Source organism: Schistocerca cancellata, chromosome 4 (genome assembly GCF_023864275.1).
Source record: "Schistocerca cancellata isolate TAMUIC-IGC-003103 chromosome 4, iqSchCanc2.1, whole genome shotgun sequence".
Lineage (NCBI taxonomy): Eukaryota > Metazoa > Arthropoda > Insecta > Orthoptera > Acrididae > Schistocerca > Schistocerca cancellata.
The window spans coordinates 499,925,278-499,944,992 of NC_064629.1; the positions used below are offsets into that span (position 1 = coordinate 499,925,278).

General features: G+C 44.3%; 1 protein-coding gene across 1 annotated transcript in view; it reads right to left on the bottom strand.

Moving 5' to 3' along the window:
- The window catches only part of LOC126184288 (uncharacterized), a 480,787-nt gene that overhangs the window by 203,042 nt on the left and 258,030 nt on the right, over positions 1 to 19,715 (bottom strand). Inside the window, exon 3 of the mRNA XM_049926665.1 lies at positions 4,783 to 4,972. Coding sequence (XP_049782622.1) covers positions 4,783 to 4,972 — 190 coding nt within the window. The remainder of the gene's footprint in view (positions 1 to 4,782; positions 4,973 to 19,715) is intronic.

Below are 19,715 nucleotides of genomic sequence, written 5' to 3' on the forward strand. Positions count from 1 at the left end.
ATAGAAAAGGAAGGATGATACAAATGAAATAGAAGTCTGTCGTTCGTCAACTTGGACGTTACAGTCATCAACTTTAGAGAATACCCGAACGAACGCTGTTATTACCTCTTTCCCTTTCTGTCGCATGCACAAACACGTCGTTCCTGTTATTCTGGCACGCCTTGTAAGGTAATAATCACAAATTCTCGGTGCATAGCTACCCTCTGATCGACAAACCTTCGAAGGATATATTGAAAAACATGGAAAGAAAATTGTGCAGGATAAAGAATAATAATAATAATAAGAAGAAGAAGAAATCAGGATTACACTGAAGCATACTGTGAGAGCTGTTAAATGATTAAGTAGCTCATTGGCAAATAAACTGGTGACCATTAAAACTGGAACACAAGGAAGAATTGTAAATAACAGTATTTTACATGTGAGAGGTGGCATGAGCCCCCTCTCATATTTCTATCTTACGATTTTCCTCTCTAATTGCAGGCAGTGAAAAGTCGCTATTCCTTCACACGCGGACTTCCCACGCAGCGTCTCTCGTCACCCGGGTGGTCCGGTGACAGGCGGGCTCTGCTGATCTGGAAAGCGTTAAGCCGACGGGTGTGAGGAAGTCGAGTGAATGCTTTGCAGACGCCGACATTGTCAAAAGACATGCTCGGAGGGGTCTGAAGTAGCGGCTGGGCTAGAGGTTCCGTTACTTCGCAGAAACTTAGCGAAAACACTTTCTGGCGGGCTACCAGCGAGGCGTGGGAATGACTTGTGTACCCAGGCAGTTGTGGCGGGAAAATTCCCACGCTTTCTGCAAAATAGTAACTGTGATTGGCTTGCTCAGGGCATAGCTCCGTGACGTAGCAAAATCAGGGCAGAAATTGGCGCCAAGAATCTCCATTGGTGGAATGGTAGTGCTCCGGCAATAGAGTGGAATTTTCCGCCGGTTTTCGAGTTGCTGATTGGAACGTTTAACCACGGCCACTGTCGTGGGGGCGGGAATGTTGTGTGTTCGGCCTGTACGGGTGCTCTAGGTAGTCGGCTCTCGCCTTTCGGTCGAGGACGTCGAAGCAACCAGCCATCGCCTCCGGTACGCCAGATCGTGTTCTGGCAGTTGAGAAGACAGTTTGGTAATGTATGTCCGCAGCACCGGCAGATAGGGATTTTCCTAGGTGATAATCAGAGCTCAGCAGATCGTGCCTGTTCGTCTTTTTCTAACTTTGTTCTGTCTTGAGGAGCAGCAATTAATGTTGGGTTAGCTGTGTGTCTCTCTTAAGATCTGAGTGGCAAGGAATTGGCTCCACATACCACTTCGTCTTAAACCTCACAATCTAGTTTAGGGACAACTTCACCATCATAGCGTTTGTTTGAGTATCCAATTTGAGCCAATTTGATGTATTATAAATGTTTCATGTGTTTTTGTTTATTGTTTTGTGTTTAGTCTTAATAAATCATATTGTTATTTTGGACAGAACTTTCATTCTGTTAATCGGTAGAGCAACCCCATCATTCCTCACTATGTTAATGAAACCTTCGTTTATTTAACTTATTTATCAAATTAAATTATTGCAGGTGCCAAACTCTCTTCTACTTCACTGGCAGGGTTGATTAGAGTCAGTTCGCGTATTTTTTTTTAATCCTTGTGCAACAGCAAAAGTTGGAGTTAGAATAGGGGGCGCTTAGAGCGTCATTTACATATGTAGATTCTAGAAGAATTGAGTGTTAAATACACTGCTAGTCCCGGCACCTCGCACATGTTATGTGGATACAGTATAATAGGAAGAATATATTGCCATTTGGGAGTGCAAAGGGTAAGGAATTCAGTACACAGTGTCACATTTAGGAGAAACAAGGGCTCTAACCTGGGTGGACATCTAATCAATCTGAGCTGGGATGACTGATACAAGTACTTCATTCCACACTACTTCAGCTCTTTATCAGAATCCATCAATCTTAGTGGCTGGAGAATGGTGGCGTGCCAGTCACTCGACAACTCATGATTAGACGTTTTCATAGGGTGAGACGTTTGAAGAACGTGCTGACCAGGGCCACAGTCGAACAGCCTCTCTACCGTGGTAGGTCAGAACAGGCAGGGAAAGTGTGGTTTTGCGTTAACTTGTTGAAAGGTAATGTCTCAGAGACCTCAAAAATAGGACACAGCTACAGTCACCCGAATTTTCGCTCTTCTCTGAGACCCTACGCATGGAAACTTCCATCGTGATGTTGTACGCAAAACACGGATACGTTTGAAAAGACGACATAGTGCCGCTCCTGTATGTAGTTTTGTTGTTGGACGCACCATTGTCGGTATGCCTCCCTCTGCTGCCGCGTCAAGGAAAGCTGCAATAACGGTCCCCGTGAAGACAGTCCGTGGGCCCCAGACGATTTCGCACTGTCAATAGTGAGACTTGTCTTGCTACAAACTAGCCCATCTCCTCTTGCTATAAACACGCCCATGTCCTGACACAAGCTGCATGGCTTGGCTGTACAATTTTGTGAAAAATTGGTCTGTCCTCTTGAGCGCTAGTCGCGTGGAACCATTGAGATCCTGCACGGCGCTGAGTATGGCCCTCGTGTATCCATCCATTCCATATTCGCACGACAGTCGAGTGGTCCCAACCAAACGACTGGAATATCGCGCAAAGATGAACTGCACTCTTCGATAGCCCGTGAACCTGCCGCCGTTGAATTCCGACAAGTGCTGATAAAAATTCTCCTTCCTATAAAAAACATAACATGTTCTTCTCACAACCAACCAAGATTCTAATGCGATTTCTGAATATAAATCCGCTGCTTAATTATTTTGTTGTTTCATACTGACGGCATTAGTCTTACCTACTTTGTGTGACTGCGCTGAAAGCTAATCATTTGCATATCGAAGCACGTAGTACACTTCACACCTATACCAAATGTGTGAGTGGGACGATGAGGTCTTAAATAGTTGTACTCAGTACGTTGTCTTGGATAGCAAGCGTACATCACAGACGATGGTGAATGAAATGGATTCACATATGGTGAACACATATCAGCGTCAGCTGCTTGTGATAAATGAAAATTTGTGCCGGACTGGGACTCGATGCTGGATTTCCCGCTTCCCATGATCACGCCACCTGTGCTACTCCAAAGCCCCATATGTCACGCAGTTACACTCCAAATGCTCCTACTTTGGTGAAACTAAGCAGAAGAAGTCACTCGTTTATATTTTGCATCGTCATATTAGTACCGCCAGGCGTCATTACATTATTAATGGTGTCGGTAACTGTGTTGTTGCCATAACTGTAATCATGCATGTCTGAAGGACACTGTATTCTAATAAATTCAGTTACGGCATCGACATAGACACTGTCACCATTAATGGTATAACTGCGCCTGACGGGGCTAAAATGACGATACAATATAATGACCGAGGTCTCTCTACGCTTAGTTTCACGAAAGTTCGAGCTTTTTGACTGTGAATGCGTGGACGGGCCCTGAGATCGTGCTCGCACAGCCGCAGTGTTAAAGGCGACTGCTCATGTTGGGTGGGAAGTCTGCGTTCGACTTACGGTGCGGCACAAATTTTCATTTGTCACAGGTAGCTGAAGCTAATATGTATTCACAATATATGAATCAATTTCATGACTTTCAGAGCTGCTAATCGCTAAAGACAGTGCATACATGTCAGAAGGATATTACTGTGTTGTAATAAATACAATTACTGCGTCAACACGGGCATTTTCACCATTCATGACAGAGGCAAGGTCATCGTCAGTATCACTCTTGTTCTCTATATACTCGAACATAAACGATCTGACTGATAGCGTGAGCAACAATTTGCTACTGTTTTCTGATGACGCTGTAGTGAGTGTATGGGAAATTGTCGTCGTTGAGTGACTATTGGAGGCTACAGGATGACTTAGAATTTTTATTTGCTATGATGAGTGGCAGCTTGCCCTAAATGTCGGAAAATCTAAGTCAATTTGGAGACTAGGAAAAAAAATGCTTAAACGTTCGAATACACTGATGCACTGCTTGAAACAGTCACGCCATTTACATGGCATAACTTTGCAAAGTGATATGAAATAGAATGATCACGTAAGGACAGTAGTAAGAAAGGCATCATTTTATTGGGAGAATTCTAGGACAGTTTGGTTCATCTGTAAAGAGGACCGTGTACAGAACACAAGTACGACCCTTTCTTGAGTATTACTTCAGTGTTTGGCATGTCAGATTAAAGGAAGACGTCGAAGCAGTTCAGAGGAATCCTGCTGTTAGACCAACATGTGAGTATTTCGGAGATAATTCGTGAACTAAAATCCGAAACCCTAGAGGAAAGACGGCAGTCTTTTTACAAAACACTACTGAGAAAATTTAGAGAACTGGTTGCGGCTGAGGTACAAAACGATTGTGGTGCCCCATGCGTACATTTCACGTAAGGATTGCGAAGGCAAGAGAAATTAGGACTTGTACGGAGGCAGTTGTTTACTCTCGCTCCATTAGGGTGTACAACAGCAGTGGTACAATGTCTCCGCCTCGCACCGAATAGTGGCTTTCGGAGTATGTATGTAGCTGCAGAATGTTGTTGCATGTCGCCTTCATGGTGTAGCCATTTTAAAGGCCAGCAGTGTAGCTGAAAAGTGAATGAAGTTAAATAGCGTTGGAAGATCATGAGACTAATGCTATGACGGTTCGTGAAATGAAAACTGATAAAGGCTAGCAGTCTCCTAGTAGCGGGAAAAGAAAATGTTATTTAGTACGGTGTAACGAAGTTGAGGTGGTAAGTATAGGTAGGTGCGGCGAGCCGTAGGCGGTGGTACTGACTGGGAGTCGAGCTCGAGCCAGGCGCGCGTAGCGTTCTCGAGGCTGAGGACGGCGTCTGCTGCGAGCGCGGCCGCGTCTCGCCACTCGAGGTGCGCGCCGGCCAGCGTGTCGCGGTAGCTGCGCGCCTGCTCCAGCTGCTCCTCCGCCGCCTCCTCCTCCTCGCTGCCGTGGCTCTCGCCGAACAGCGAACCTGTGTACCACACAACTTGCTAAGCAGCTTTCTATCTATACCAGTAAGACACGTCGTAACGTAATTTTATCGAGACTGCATCTAAGCTATTACGTCACAACCTACTACAAAAAGTTTCAGTTTAAGGGCGTTGCTTCAGCGTCTACCGGGTACTTCTCCTATGGGTCGTCAGCACCATTTTCTGTGGTGTTTCTGCAGATATTTTCAATTTAGTTTTTGCAGTGTGTAGCTGGAGTCAACCCAAACTAATGCTACTCATCTTTCATAAGACGCCCAACGCCGACGAGAAACGCCGGTTTGTTTCCTGTTACAAACAAAATGATTTTTAAATTGAAATTTAACCAACACATTAGACAGAGCGGTCTCAAATTAGTCTAGTGCGATATTCGTTTTATCGATACATATTAACAGAGATAGTAGAACACGAAGAATAATCAATACTACAGCAGCGACTGAGCAGCGCTTCTGCGTTGCGTTAGCAGTCGTCGCGGGCAAGGGCGGTGCTGGTTATTTTTCGTATTTTACTGTTCCTGTTAAAAGATATCGATAAAACGAATATCGCTCTAAACTAACTTTGGAACGCTCTCTCTAATGGATACGTAATACTCCGATTTAAGAGTAATTTTGTTTGTAACGGTAAACAAACTGACACTTCCCGTCGGCGATGTGCGTCGCATCGAAGACTTGAAAAACAGTATTTGTTTGGGCTGACTACAGCTACACGTTGCAAAAACGAAAGGGCAAAGAGCTGCGAAACACCGGAGAAAACGCGCCAGACGACTCTTACGAAGGACTTCCTGCATGTAACGTAGCGCGACTCCGATATGGGTATGTAAGTACCTCCATGTGGGCAAGGTATTAGTGTGGCATTCGTGTCTTTTCGACGCGCTTGCGGCAAATGCGGAAAAGTGGACTATAGCGAAGTTATTAGCAAAGACGTCCAAACAGCACCAACGTGCTTTTCTTGGTTTGCCAATGACAAATACCGACAGGCATCCACCGGAGAATGAAGAAAGCGTGTGACGCAGCAGGTCTATCGTAAACCACCGTTGTGGAATTGTGCGACAAGGGGTGATGAAGCTTCATGATAACGCACATCCCCATATCGCAAAAATGCAGTAGAATTACGCCAACTTAAGTAAAGACATTCGAACACCTGCCCTATAGTCCTGATCTCTGCCCGTGCCATTATCACTTCTTCGGTCCTTAAGAAAGCCTTGGAGGGTCGACGATTCCTCCTTGACGAATATGAGCAGCAGGCAGTTACGGACGTTTTCACGCGACGGGATATGGTGTTTTACCAAGCGGGTACCTTCAACATGGTGGGTCAGTGGAATGATTGCCTTAGTTCTCACGGCGATTGTGTCCGATTGGCACAGAAATTCCGGATTGTATGGCCTTCGAACCGAAACTCTTTGATCGCCCCTTACACGTCTGAGGTCGAAGTTCCACACGACGGCATTTTAGTATATAACATTCTCGGTTTGAACGACGCGTCAAATATAGGTACAGCTTTGAGTTTCTTAAGAAATCATTAATCGTGTTCGTCACAAGCAAATGATGGTCGTGGCTGCTGTTGTGGTAATTACTTATAGCCTATAGACGGCTCGCGATTGGTCATGCTGCGAGAAAATTTTGATAAACGCGCATTAAATGTGGCTATATTTCATCCACACTCGTTTTATCGGTGTTTTGATGGTGGTACGTTTGTGCTCTGCCACCGAAGTTATGGAGCAGTTAATCGATCGAGTTCTCTTCTACCTGATGTGGATGTCCTCTTCAAAGTTGAGAGTGCTGCGTCTCCGTGGAGCAACACACTCAACCTCCTAGTTGTGAACTTACCAGTTTGTCGCAGCCTTCGTTGTGATCGGGCGATAATACATTGCTCTGCAAAACTTAATGACTAGATAGATACAGCATCATAACATATTAACTATTAGGTGGAAATGAATAAAAATGCAGTAGAAGGATCTTGCAGTCGTGCACAGAAAGGTGTACAACACATGGCGTGAGGTCGGTATGACTGCACTGAGGTGACAAAAGTCATGGGGTTCCTGCTGATATCCTGTCGGGACCTCCTTCCGCCTGGCGTAGTGCAGCAAGTCGACGTAGCATGATTTCAATAAGTCGCTGGAAGTTCTCTACAGAAATACTGAGTCATGCTCCCTCTATAGTCGCCAGCAACTGTGCAAGTGTTCGCCGGTGCAGGGTTGTGCAGGAACTGACATCTAGGTTATGTTCCATAAATGATCGACGGGATGCATGCCGCGCGATCTGTTTGGCCAAATCATTCGCTACAATTGTCCAGAATATTCTTCAAACCAATCGCGAACAATTGAGGCCTGATGACATGACATTGTTGTTTGAGAACGTGCAGTCCATGAATGGCTGCAAATGGTCTCCATGTAGCTGAACATAAGAAGTTCCAGTCAGAGATCGGACCAGAGGACCCAGTCCATCCCACGTAAACACAGCCAACACCGTTATGGAGCCATCACCGGCTTTCATGGTTCCTTGTCAACAACTGGGGTCCATGGCTTGGGGGGGGGGGGGGGGGCTGTACCGCACTCGAATCCTACCAGCAGCTCTTATCAACTGAAATCGGGATTCATCTGATCGTGCCACGGTTTTCGATTCGTCTAGAGTCCAACCGATGTGGTCACGAGCAGCAGGAGAAGTCGTGATGTTAAAAAAGGCAGTCACGTCGGTTGTCTGCTGCCATAGCCTATTAACCCAAATTTTGCCGTACTGTCCTAAAGGATACTTTCGCCGTACGCCCCACACTGATTTATGAGGCTATTTCATGTACTATCGCCTGTCTGTTAGTACTGACAACTCTACGCAAACGCCGGCTGCTCTCGGCCACTTGGCCGCTGCGTTGTCCGCGGTGAGAGGTATTGCCTGAAATTTGAAAGTTTCGGCACACTCTTGGCACTGTGGATATCAGAATATTGGATTTCCTAACGACTTACGAAAGGGAATGTCTCTTGCGCCTAACTCCAACTACCATTCTGGGATCAAAGTCTGTTAATTCCCGTCGTGCGACCATAACCACGTCGGAAACCTTTCATATGAATTACCTGAGTACTAATGACAGCTGCACCAATGCACTACTCTTTGATACGTCGAGTATGCGATACTACCGCCTTTTGTATAAGTGCATATCGCTATCCCATGACTTCATCACCTCAATGTATAGCACCAAATGGGACTGGCGCAGGCCGGTGTGCCGAGCGGTTCTAGGCACTTCAGTCTGGAACCGCGCGACCGCTACGATCGCAGGTTCGAATCCTGCCTCGGGCATGGATGTGTGTGATGTCCTTAGGTTAGTTAGGTTTAAGTAGTTCTAACTTCTAGGGGACTGATGACTTCAGATGTTAAGTCCCATAGTGCTCAGAGCCATTTGAAACATTTTTTGGGACTGGCTCCACAACAGGAGGCAGTTGAAGAGACGGGAACAGAGTGTCTGTCAGCCAGTGAGCAGTTACGGTACGCTGTGGTGATGTTCTTCATTACAACACGACCTTGAGACCACATATGGTTGGCTTCACACGGAGATTGTCATCGTAAAACTGGGAGAAGTACGAAACTTGACGAGGTTAGCCCAAGAGTTTTGTATTGCTCATAGTGTTGTTTCACGTGCGTGGGAAGCGTTCCGAACTGCCCTAAGGAATGGAGGTGGTCGACCACGGTCATCTACAGCAACAGATGACCGATACACTGTGCAACAGGTAAGAAAGGACGCACGTATAACAGCAGCTGCAAATGCCGCCACATTTAACAAAACTGCAAAGCACGCAGTCTCATGCTCCACAGTGGCAGGATGACTGCATGGAGTCGTTCTCTTCACCCGACGATCACTGTTCTCTGTTGACATCTGATATTCGGCGGCTGCGTTTGCGATGGTCCGTACTGACCTGCAAATCTTTGAAGACGGTAAACTCACCGGTCAACGTTACTATGACACTGACCTCCTTCCCCGTATGCGTATTTTCAGGGTTGTGCTCGGCCCTGACTTCATTTTTACGGAGACAATGCTTGACCGCATTGAACAGCGCAAGTGGAAGAGCTCTTTTCTCCCAACTTAAATCCTATCGAGCATGTGTGGGCTGTGGTGGGGAGACGTATTGCAGCACATCCATATGCGTCAACGACCATCCAGCAGTTGTTAACCCCGCTGGTCTACGTACTGAACGGCCTACCGCAAGAAATCCCTACCAATCCTGATGGTCACTTGTTAAGCAGAGCGTGGAGTGCTTCCCGTGGTGAACACGTATCCTGTTAGGAATCATGTCCCACCTTTTGTAATGTCCACGGGAACACCATAAATTGCTGTGCCATAAGTTAATTATTGGCTTTGAATATAACTGTCATTTCTGTTCGTTTCATTGGGTATTTCATTTAGTTACCTTCTACGTTATAACGTAGCAGTTCATTCTACGTATGGTCCCAGTTTCATCGAGATATGTTACTTGGCAGTGACGCATCATGTAGATTTTACTTTCATCCTTAAGTTTTGGAGCTTTGGACATCAATGTAGTATGCGCTGTCAAATTACAATAGGGATGACGACGGCGCCCTTCTGTCAGTTTGCGTGGGTACTGTGATGTGGTAGATCTGAAAGTGATTCGATTCACAAACTTATCTAATATAAATAGTTTATTGCACATTTCCTGTTATGGGTTCCTCATAAGGGCTTCTCTACTTAGTTCTATCTACAACCCATAGAAGACTGTAACAGGCATTTTGAAATTCTGTGCATAGAACTACAAGTATCTGTGACAAGGCCAGCTGCATTACTACGTTAAGCGTCTGAAGTACATAATTCGAAATAATGGCTATGGGGCTTGAGATATAAAGAAAGGAAAGAAACTAAAACAAGAAACGTTGAGAAATCATGTGACGATCTACGTATTGTACTTCTTCGTTTCTGTTGGGTTACAATCAGAAAAATTGGTAGGTTCCTGTAAACAACAAGAATGAAGCTTATTTTCCATCCATCCAAGAAAATAAAGGACACCCGGTTAAGGACAGTCTCGGCGTTATGGTCCCTGAAATTTATAAGATGCCTTATGAGTGTGGAAGCGACTGGATGGATCAGTCTATATGTACCGTTAGCGACCGCTGTGCAGAACACCAAAGACACAGTAAAAATCAAGAACTTGAGAAACGAACAGTTGCTGAACGCATGCTCACCAATAACCACAGAATAATGTTAGATGAAACTACAGTCTTGCATCACGCTTCCGCATACTAGCATACTGTTATTAAGTAAGCAGTAGAAATGAGAACGTGCGAGAACAACTTCAGGCCGAACAGCGGCTGTGACGATAGCAATGCGTGAAAGCGAGAACTCGAAGCCGGGTAGCCGGCCGCGGTGGCCGAGCGGTTCTGGGCGCTTCAGTCTGGGTACGCGCGACCACTACGGTCGCAGGTTCGAATCCTGCCTCGAGCATGGATGTGTGTGATGTCCTTAGGTTAGTTAGGTATAAGTAGTTCTAAGTTCTAGGGGACTGATGACCGCAGATGTTAAGTCCCATAGGGCTCAGAGCCATTTGAGCCAATGCCCTAATCTTTCATATTTATATGTGGTGTCTGTTCTTTGCGACATGTCAAAAAGAGCAGACACAATCGATAATTAATGGCATTGTCTGTCTGTGGGCACTGACTTCAATCAATGGCGAAAGTACAAAATTGGTGCCGGACGGGAATTCACACCTTGGTCTTGTGCTTACTAGGCAGATACGCTGACCCCTGCGCCGTCCCGACACATCGGTCACCGCCACTGCACGGTCTACCGTAGCACGCCTGCCGTCAGACCCAAATCCTCATCTTAACCACACACTTCTGATGTAGTTCCCCTTTCGCACTATCATCATTAATCGCGGCAAATTCGCAGATTTCCGTAAGAGTTCGAGCGTGCTGTACATCCACAATAAAGTGATAATTCACAGTCCTCTCCTGAATTATATACACTGATCATCCAGAACATTATGGCCATCGACCTACTGTCGATATAAACTTGTCCAGGCGATAGCACGCGAGGAATGACTGCTAGTGAGACACACGCCCTGTGAATGTAGTAAAGTGAGCGTGCTGTCCGTGTGGAGAATGGGGAAGGTGCGCGATATAACTGAGTTTGAACGAGGGCAGATTGTGATAGCCCGGAGGCTCACCACGAGCATTTTGGAAACTGCGTGACTTGTCGGGTGTTCGAGGAGTGCTATGGTGAGTGTCTTCAACACGTGGTGAAACCAAGGTGAAACAACGTCCTGATGGCGTGGGGTTGGGCGGTCACACCTCATCACAGATGTCGGACGTCGCAGACTGAGCAGACTGGTGAAACAGGACAGACGGCGAATTGTGGCGGAACTAACAACAAACTTTAATGCTGGGCAGAGTACATGGATGTCTGAACACACAGTGCACCGAACACTCCTAACAATGGGCCTTCGCAGCCCGACAGAGGCTGTTTACAGCGCAAGAGGCCGCTGCAGTCGATGACTGCACTAGGCAAACCCTCTGGCGTCAAGCGGCCTATGAAGTCCACCGCACGCTACGATAGACAAGGCACACTGAAGGAAAGTCCTACTCCAGCTGCCATGCACGTTGGGAGGTGGACAGTTGACCCGGTGACAATGGGTTCGGTGTAAGTGCCCTTATGCAGTAGCTGCTAGATTTTGTCGTTGGGAACGCGAGTCGTGCCCTGATGGAGCAAGACTTCGACTTTTCCTTGGCTTTGCCTAAGATTCTGCTGCTCCACCTGCTGCCGCTCTCGCACGCTCCAGTACATTCACTACACCTGGACGCGGAAAGGACAGTAGAGTTGTGTTGTCTTGCTCCTGAATGGCTGGGATACAGTTCGCAGTCTACTGGTGGTCTAATATTTCGTATTTTACTGTCATGGTCCCAATGTGAATAGACCTTAGATGAAACATAATTGTTATAAAGGGTCATTCCATGATGATGTTACAGACTTTCAGGGACGATGGAGAAAGGTACATGTATCAATCTGAGGTAAGGGACCCTGGTTCGGAAACAACAGAGTCGATAGCTATGAACGAAAATCGTTCTGGTACCACTGACAGTACACACCTTCTACTTCAAGCCATTTCCTTTCTATATTTTTGGGAGAGGCAGTATGGACCGAAACGAGGTAAAACTGTCTAGTAAACAGGGGCATTAAAATGCATACCTTCAGGGCTATGAGCAGTTGATCAGTCAAAGAGATGTGTTTCACGGTGAAAGGGTACAGTACCACCCGACATTGAAAATAGTTACAACATTCTTCGTCATTCTTGTCATAACAACATATTTTTTGTAATAATAACTCAATTTCACTTAATACACCGAAGCCGGATACCAGTGTAGGAAAGAAGGATAATTTATTTATTTAATTGATCACATGTGCACTCCCACAAAATAAATCCCTACATCCAATTTGGTGATATCTGTGAAATGAATGAATGTATGGTCGTCTGCTAACCGCAGATAGTGAATGTGAATATATGATCATCTTTGAGACGGTCCTTTGGTCACCTTTGGTGGAACCAAAGAGATGAAATTTACCGGAGCTTTGAGCGCCAGAAATGTGGCTGACCAATACGGCAGCAAGGTGCTCCCCCACTTCGGCAGAGGTGCGAGTCAGGCAGGTAATATTAAGGGGATCGTAGTAATCTTCGGAAGTGACCAACGGTCACAATGAAACCACGTGTAGCTATAAGTTGAAATACTTCCGAGTGCTAAAGTTAAGCTGAATTACTGGCGTGTGTACTATAAGTTGGAAATATTTAAGAAATGGCATGTGCAGGATTTGAAATTAGAGACGAGTACTTCCACGTGGTGAGTACTGTGTGAGTCTCAATCTGTGTATGAGACAAAGGATAAGGAGAAGTACTCGTCCATGGTATCAGTTGAGGACTCGCGTGTGTGATGAGTATGTTCTTAATATTACTTTGCGTGTTATGTTTCCGTGTGACGCTTGATTCAAACTACAATACGCTGAGAGTGAAGCAAGGTGAGTCAGCCGTCTATCCAGCAACGCCACTTGGCTTGCATTGCACAGGAAGACGTGCATATATCCTCCAGAGTTCATAGTAGGAAAGAAAAGTTACGAAGTGGGGCAGTGTCGTGTGAAACTGGGATGAATACTAATTGAAGTGGGAAAGCTGAAAGTGATGTAATTATAACGTTGTGACTATTCCTTGTGTTGTATTCCATGTTGCCGGTGTGGTGTATTTCATGTAATTTAAGTATGTGTGGTTTGCATGGGAGAGTAGCAAGATAGGTTCAGAGGCAGTGGGTTATGCATGTTTCTTTTTGTACCGCTCGGTCTGGAGGAAATTTTCGTGATGATGGGTTTGAGAGTCGAAGTGTGAGATATAGCAAAAGATCCACCATCCTACCCAGAAAGTGCACTGTAGTGTTAGATAATTACGAGACCATAAGATAGAGAATCACCTATGTAAAGCCATGCCCACTGGACAGATTGGCCTTTTCCTTCGAATAGTACAGGGTGTTTCAAAAATGACCGGTATATTTGAAACGGCAATAAAAACTAAACGAGCAGCGATAGAAATATGCCGTGTGTTGCAATATGCTTGGGACAACAGTACATTTTCTGGCGGACAAACTTTCGAAATTACAGTAGTTACAATTTTCAACAACAGATGGCGCTGCAAGTGATGTGAAAGATATAGAAGACAACGCAGTCTGCGGGTGCGCCATTCTGTACGTCGTCTTTCTGCTGTAAGCGTGTGCTGTTCACAACGTGCAAGTGTGCTGTAGACAACATGGTTTATTCCTTAGAACAGAGGATTTTTCTGGTGTTGGAATTCCACCACCTAGAACACAGTGTTGTTGCAACAAGACGAGGTTTTCAACGGAGGTTTAATGTAACCAAAGGACCGAAAAGCGATACAATAAAGGATCTGTTTGAAAAATTTCAACGGACTGGGAACGTGACGGATGAACATGCTGGAAAGGTAGGGCGACCGCGTACGGCAACCACAGAGGGCAACGCGCAGCTAGTGCAGCAGGTGATCCAACAGCGGCCTCGGGTTTCCGTTCGCCGTGTTGCAGCTGCGGTCCAAATGACGCCAACGTCCACGTATCGTCTCATGCGCCAGAATTTACACCTCTATCCATACAAAATTCAAACGCGGCAACCCCTCAGCGCCGCTACCATTGCTGCAGGAGAGACATTCGCTAACGATATAGTGCACAGGATTGATGACGGCAATATGCATGTGGGCAGCATTTGGTTTACTGACGAAGCTTATTTTTACCTGGACGGCTTCGTCAATAAACAGAACTGGCGCATATGGGGAACCGAAAAGCCCCATGTTGCAGTCCCATCGTCCCTGCATCCTCAAAAAGTACTGGTCTGGGCCGCCATTTCTTCCAAAGGAATCATTGGCCCATTTTTCAGATCCGAAACGATTACTGCATCATGCTATCTGGACATTCTTCGTGAATTTGTGGCGGTACAAACTGCCCTAGACGACACTGCGAACACCTCGTGGTTTATGCAAGATGGTGCCCGGCCACATCGCACGGCCGACGTCTTTAATTTCCTGAATGAATATTTCGATGATCGTGTGATTGCTTTGGGCTATCCGAAACATACAGGAGGCGGCGTGGATTGGCCTTCCTATTCGCCAGACATGAACCCCTGTGACTTCTTTCTGTGGGGACACTTGAAAGACCAGGTGTACCGCCAGAATCCAGAAACAATTGAACAGCTGAAGCAGTACATCTCATCTGCATGTGAAGCCATTCCGCCAAACACGTTGTCAAAGGTTTCGGGTAATTTCATTCAGAGACTATGCCATATTATTGCTACGCATGGTGGATATGTGGAAAATATCGTACTATAGAGTTTCCCAGACCGCAGCGCCATCTGTTGTTGAAAATTGTAACTACTGTAATTTCGAAAGTTTGTCCGCCTGAAAATGTACTGTTGTCCCAAGCATATTGCAACACACGGTGTATTTCTATCGCTGCTCGTTTAGTTTTTATTGCCGTTTCAAATATACCGGTCATTTTTGAAACACCCTGTATGTTGTCATGATATCCAGAATTTATAGTTTGTGCGCCATTCATATTCAGTGCGATGGCCACGTGTTGATCAAAGCCGTTGGGTAAGAAAGAAAATGTGGTATTGCCAGTGCGTAGTGAACAGTCAGAGTTGTGTAAATAACTAATAGTCAGATGTGCGTTATCCGTTTCCGTTGCGTAATATTCACACAGGAGAATAATTTGTAACTTAATTGTGAATACTAGAGCTCATGTTACACGATAAATAAGAATGAATCCACTCGCTTGGCAGACCACTCATCTTGCAGGCCTGACTGCTTGATGCCACAGTTTCAGCAAGGCATGTGGCTGCCTCTCAAGAATAGCAAAGATGAACAAGTGCTCGTAGCTCTTAAGGTATGCACTTTAGAACCCGTGTTTCATGGAATTTTTTTCTTGTTTTAGTCCATATAACCTTCTCCCAAAACATGGAAAGCAAAGAGCTTGCAGTAGAAGAAGTCCAATGGTACAGGCATCAGAATGATTTTCGGTTATATCTATCGACCAGGGCCCCTTACCTCAAATTGATACATTTACCCTTCTTCATCATCACTGAAACTTTGAAGCATCACCACAGAATCACCGTGTGTAATGTACCTCAAAAACTGGCCATTTCTTCAAACGCTTCCAGTGTAAGTTCCCTTATCACTGTAGAAATGTATCTCTGAAATCCTTTGCCATTTGTTGTTAAATAGACTTGAAATGGACTACAAATACGTGCACAGTATGCTAAAATAGATTGCAGTAACCACTCATATTCTTTTTTTCTTAAAAGGAAGATGGGCAACATTTCCTCGGAATCCTGCTGACAAATGTACGTCTTCTATTTGCCATCTGTTTTACAGGGGTCACATGTGCGTTTTATTTTGCTACCATAAGATATTTAAACGTCGTGCGACAACTTTATTCAGTTTCTCGATAAAATTGCAATACACGGTCGGCCACAGCTTCACGTGTGCACCACGTACTACATGAGGGCGATCCGGGCTTGGCCTGTTTTGCCATGTCTCGGATTTACTGGAGCCTTCTCGGAACTGCTCAGCACAGCGCGACATTTCATTTAGCAATGCGAAGCGATATAGTTTCTTTCGACATTTGATAGGGCAATTTGCTGTCGGCACGACTTTCTTCGGTTCCGCAGAATAGTAGTAGCAATGCTATTTTTCCTTCGTTATTTATTCATGGTATAAAAGAAGTTCGTAGGTCCAATGATTGTTAGCAATAAAAGAAGCTGTCCAGCGATCTATCGTTCCAACCTTTAAATATAAATGGGAATTACAGAACGGAAGGATGAGGATTCTTCAATATCTGTTATGCACTAGCGTAATCAACGTGTACCGCAAATTTTCTACGGAACGGCGTTACTACACTATGAAGAAATAATTTAAAGATTTCTTTGATGATGAATGAGCAAAAAATGACAAATATCAACAGACGATTTGACAAGATTCATTGTTCCGTATAGTAGACTTGGGACACGTGATGAAATTTATGGTATAAATTTTTCGATGTTGCACGCATTACAACATCGTTAGTTGCATCAGTTTTTGATGGGCTTGAGCGAATAGTATGGAGACGTTATTTACTACTTCAAAGAATGTTGGTTACGTAAAAGGGTACACTTAGAACGAATATACCATTTAAGTCGCACTGTTGCTGATTTTCTGGAGGAAAAAGGAAAGCAGGAATGAAAATTACAACACCCAGAACGAATAGCAGGTCTCCCTTTTTAAGTGAACGTGATTGTACACCACCCATAGTGAGACGTTGCATGGTCGCAAACAAATTATTTCTGATATGGTGGGGATGCATTTACACAAAAATAACATAGCAGAAGGCAGAAGGGGTAACTTCTGACCAAAAAACCGAACATGTCCGTCATCTCACTGGCGTTAAAGAAAATGCGGATTCGGAAGAATTCATTGTGGCGTTGAAATAATTTCGGCAATGATTTTCTAGACTTTTAGAGGATGCTGCTCACCTTACGTCTGTTATTGAGTAGTTTTCGAAACCGTTTGTCGCTTCACTTCAAAGTGCCCTTATACATGTACATATGGAACCAATCGATCAGAAATGCAGTTCCAGTTAGAAAGACAAATTCTTTAGGTTTAGAACTGTCCATATGTGTGTTGTTTTCTTCGGGAAGAGTTTCAACTTCCCCATAATGAGGTTGCATACGTGATAGAACGTTTCGATCACCATACATGCGAGAAAGGCTTTTTTCGAATGTGAAACTAATTGAGTCACTATTATGTAGCAGCCACAGTGATAAAAGTCTGTGAAGCTATCTGTGTCCGTCCATATGATGACCGTTTGTACAAGATATAAGTTTCATTATGTCTTCAGCGCCCCAAAATAATTAAATAAACCTGAAAATGGTTTTGTTTGTGATCTGTCTTGTTATGTAATATGAAACCAAGCGGCATTCAAGTCGTTCAGTGTTCCTTGCGTGATTTAATTTCCTTCTAAATGCATCACATTCGTAGTTTTCCGCTCGTCCCATTCATACGATGTGGCGTGATAGTGGACGACGTGTGCAGCCAGGCAACAGACCGCGGCACGCAAGCGAGAGCACTCCACGTGTACTGAATTCTTTGCCGTCTCTATTGTAATCTGATACTATAGCGCTCTTTCTCTTTGTTATGAGCACAATCATACATTTATAGATATTTAAAGATTACTACATTTTAGTAAGTCAAATATAAATGCTGTCTAAGTCATTCTGTATTTTCTTAAAATCATCGAGCGACGATATTTTTCTGTAGACATCAGTGATCAAGTGGAGAGAGCTGTTGACATCGAAAAGGATCAGATATATTTCATGTAATAGAACTTTCGATGTAGAGTACTTTCTGACATCCTCACTGTATGAGATGGTAGCAACCCTCTGGAAAGGGAACGAGATGTTGTACACATTTATTGCACTAATATTTTGTGTACCTTTACCTCTTCCTAGGAGCTCCTCTTGTGAATGGAAGCAAGAATGCATGTTTGTGTGGTTAATCTGAACCTGAAATTTTCGCGGGAGACATGAATCCGTGATGTATAGTGGTTTTCCCATCTTGAGCTGGTGTAGGCACAGTCTCAGGAAAGTGCCTGTACACATAAATAGTTTCCTGTGTTTTCTTGCAACCGGGCATTTTCGTCACATTCTCTGATCAAGGTAAAAAAAAAAACGTACAGTTTAATCTTACAGGCTTATCGATTCTGTAAAGGTTCTTTGTTTCTGCAAATATTTCGTCTGCTGATGGCTGACGAAGTACTAGAAGGGTAATGGAAGTAAGTGTGACGAATGTTTATTGCGGTACACAGAGCCAGCTATCATCACATTGAAAAATTACGAAGTATGTTCTTCGTTAAGGATGATGACAAGGGATACTCAAGAAATTTTTATAGAAATTAAAGAACTCTGAAAGATCTCATAACTGTAAGTACAAACAAAAATACTTTCAAAAAATATTTACAGCAAAGAAAAAAGTAGGAGATCTGTGGCAATTATTGAATCGCTGCTTCTGATATGACCCTTCCCGTGAGCATCTCCGTAATATCGTAGTATTTGGTGTTTTCACTGTTACGACTCATGTAATCTCACGGGATATGATAAGACATCCGTCTAATGTGCGTGCAGTTTTAAATCGCTCAAGAGTCCCCCGATATATGCTACCCAGAGTAAAACAAAATGTAACAGCGCAGGCAAATCAGTTCCCGGCAATTCTCGGCCAAAAACATATGTGAATACGTCGAACGTGGAGAGAGTTTCGTGCCAATGGAAGAAAAAGTAATAACTTGCTTTACTCACAAGATGGTCAATGACTACCAGCAGCGAAAAATCTATAAGAACAATGTAAATGTTTCTTACTATACAACAATACCACCCACCCGTGAAGCGGCCGCTTCTGCACTTTGCCCTAGCAGCGTCTACGTGACAGAATACACAGAAAATACGAAAAATAACGAAATACTATATCAGACCGTTCATATTCGTAACAAAATTATCTGCTTTCGGTAACTTAGTGGTAACTAGATAACTACTATATTACTATCTACTGGCTTCCACCTATCATCAAGTGCAGCTACTTCCATAATTAAGATTTCATTCTAGCAAAAAATATCGACATTATAAACTTTTTCAGCAAATCATTATGCTCTGTAATGATGCTGCACTGGCACGTTGCTCTATATATATGTTAACACGCCTGGCCATGCAATCAACAGCAAATCATTTCTGCCAAAGTAAAATTTTCGCATACGGATTGAGTTAGATGTTATTGGCAGAATACGTGTGGCTGATGTTGGATTCAAGCCCAAAAACAAGTACTACAGCACCAAACGAGTTATCGCTGATTGACTGGTTGCATACAATTTTATCAAAAATTGTGACCTCAGTATAGCTATAAAATCTGGTTTCAGACGCCAGGACTTAGCGGCGAAATATTTTGGTAATAGTTATCGACATTAAAAGTCGTTTCTTCCAGTGGCTGACAATTTTGTGATTTCTTATCACAGAGCCATGGATATGTAGCGCCATCTTTTCCTTGTAAGGTACTGGTGTCCGTAAGTGCAATCGGTGATTTAAACACATTTAACGATTTGCTCCCAGATAGAGAGAAGATACTAATGACTGATGGATGGCTCTGGAACTCTGGTGGGTAAGCCACCTTTGTTG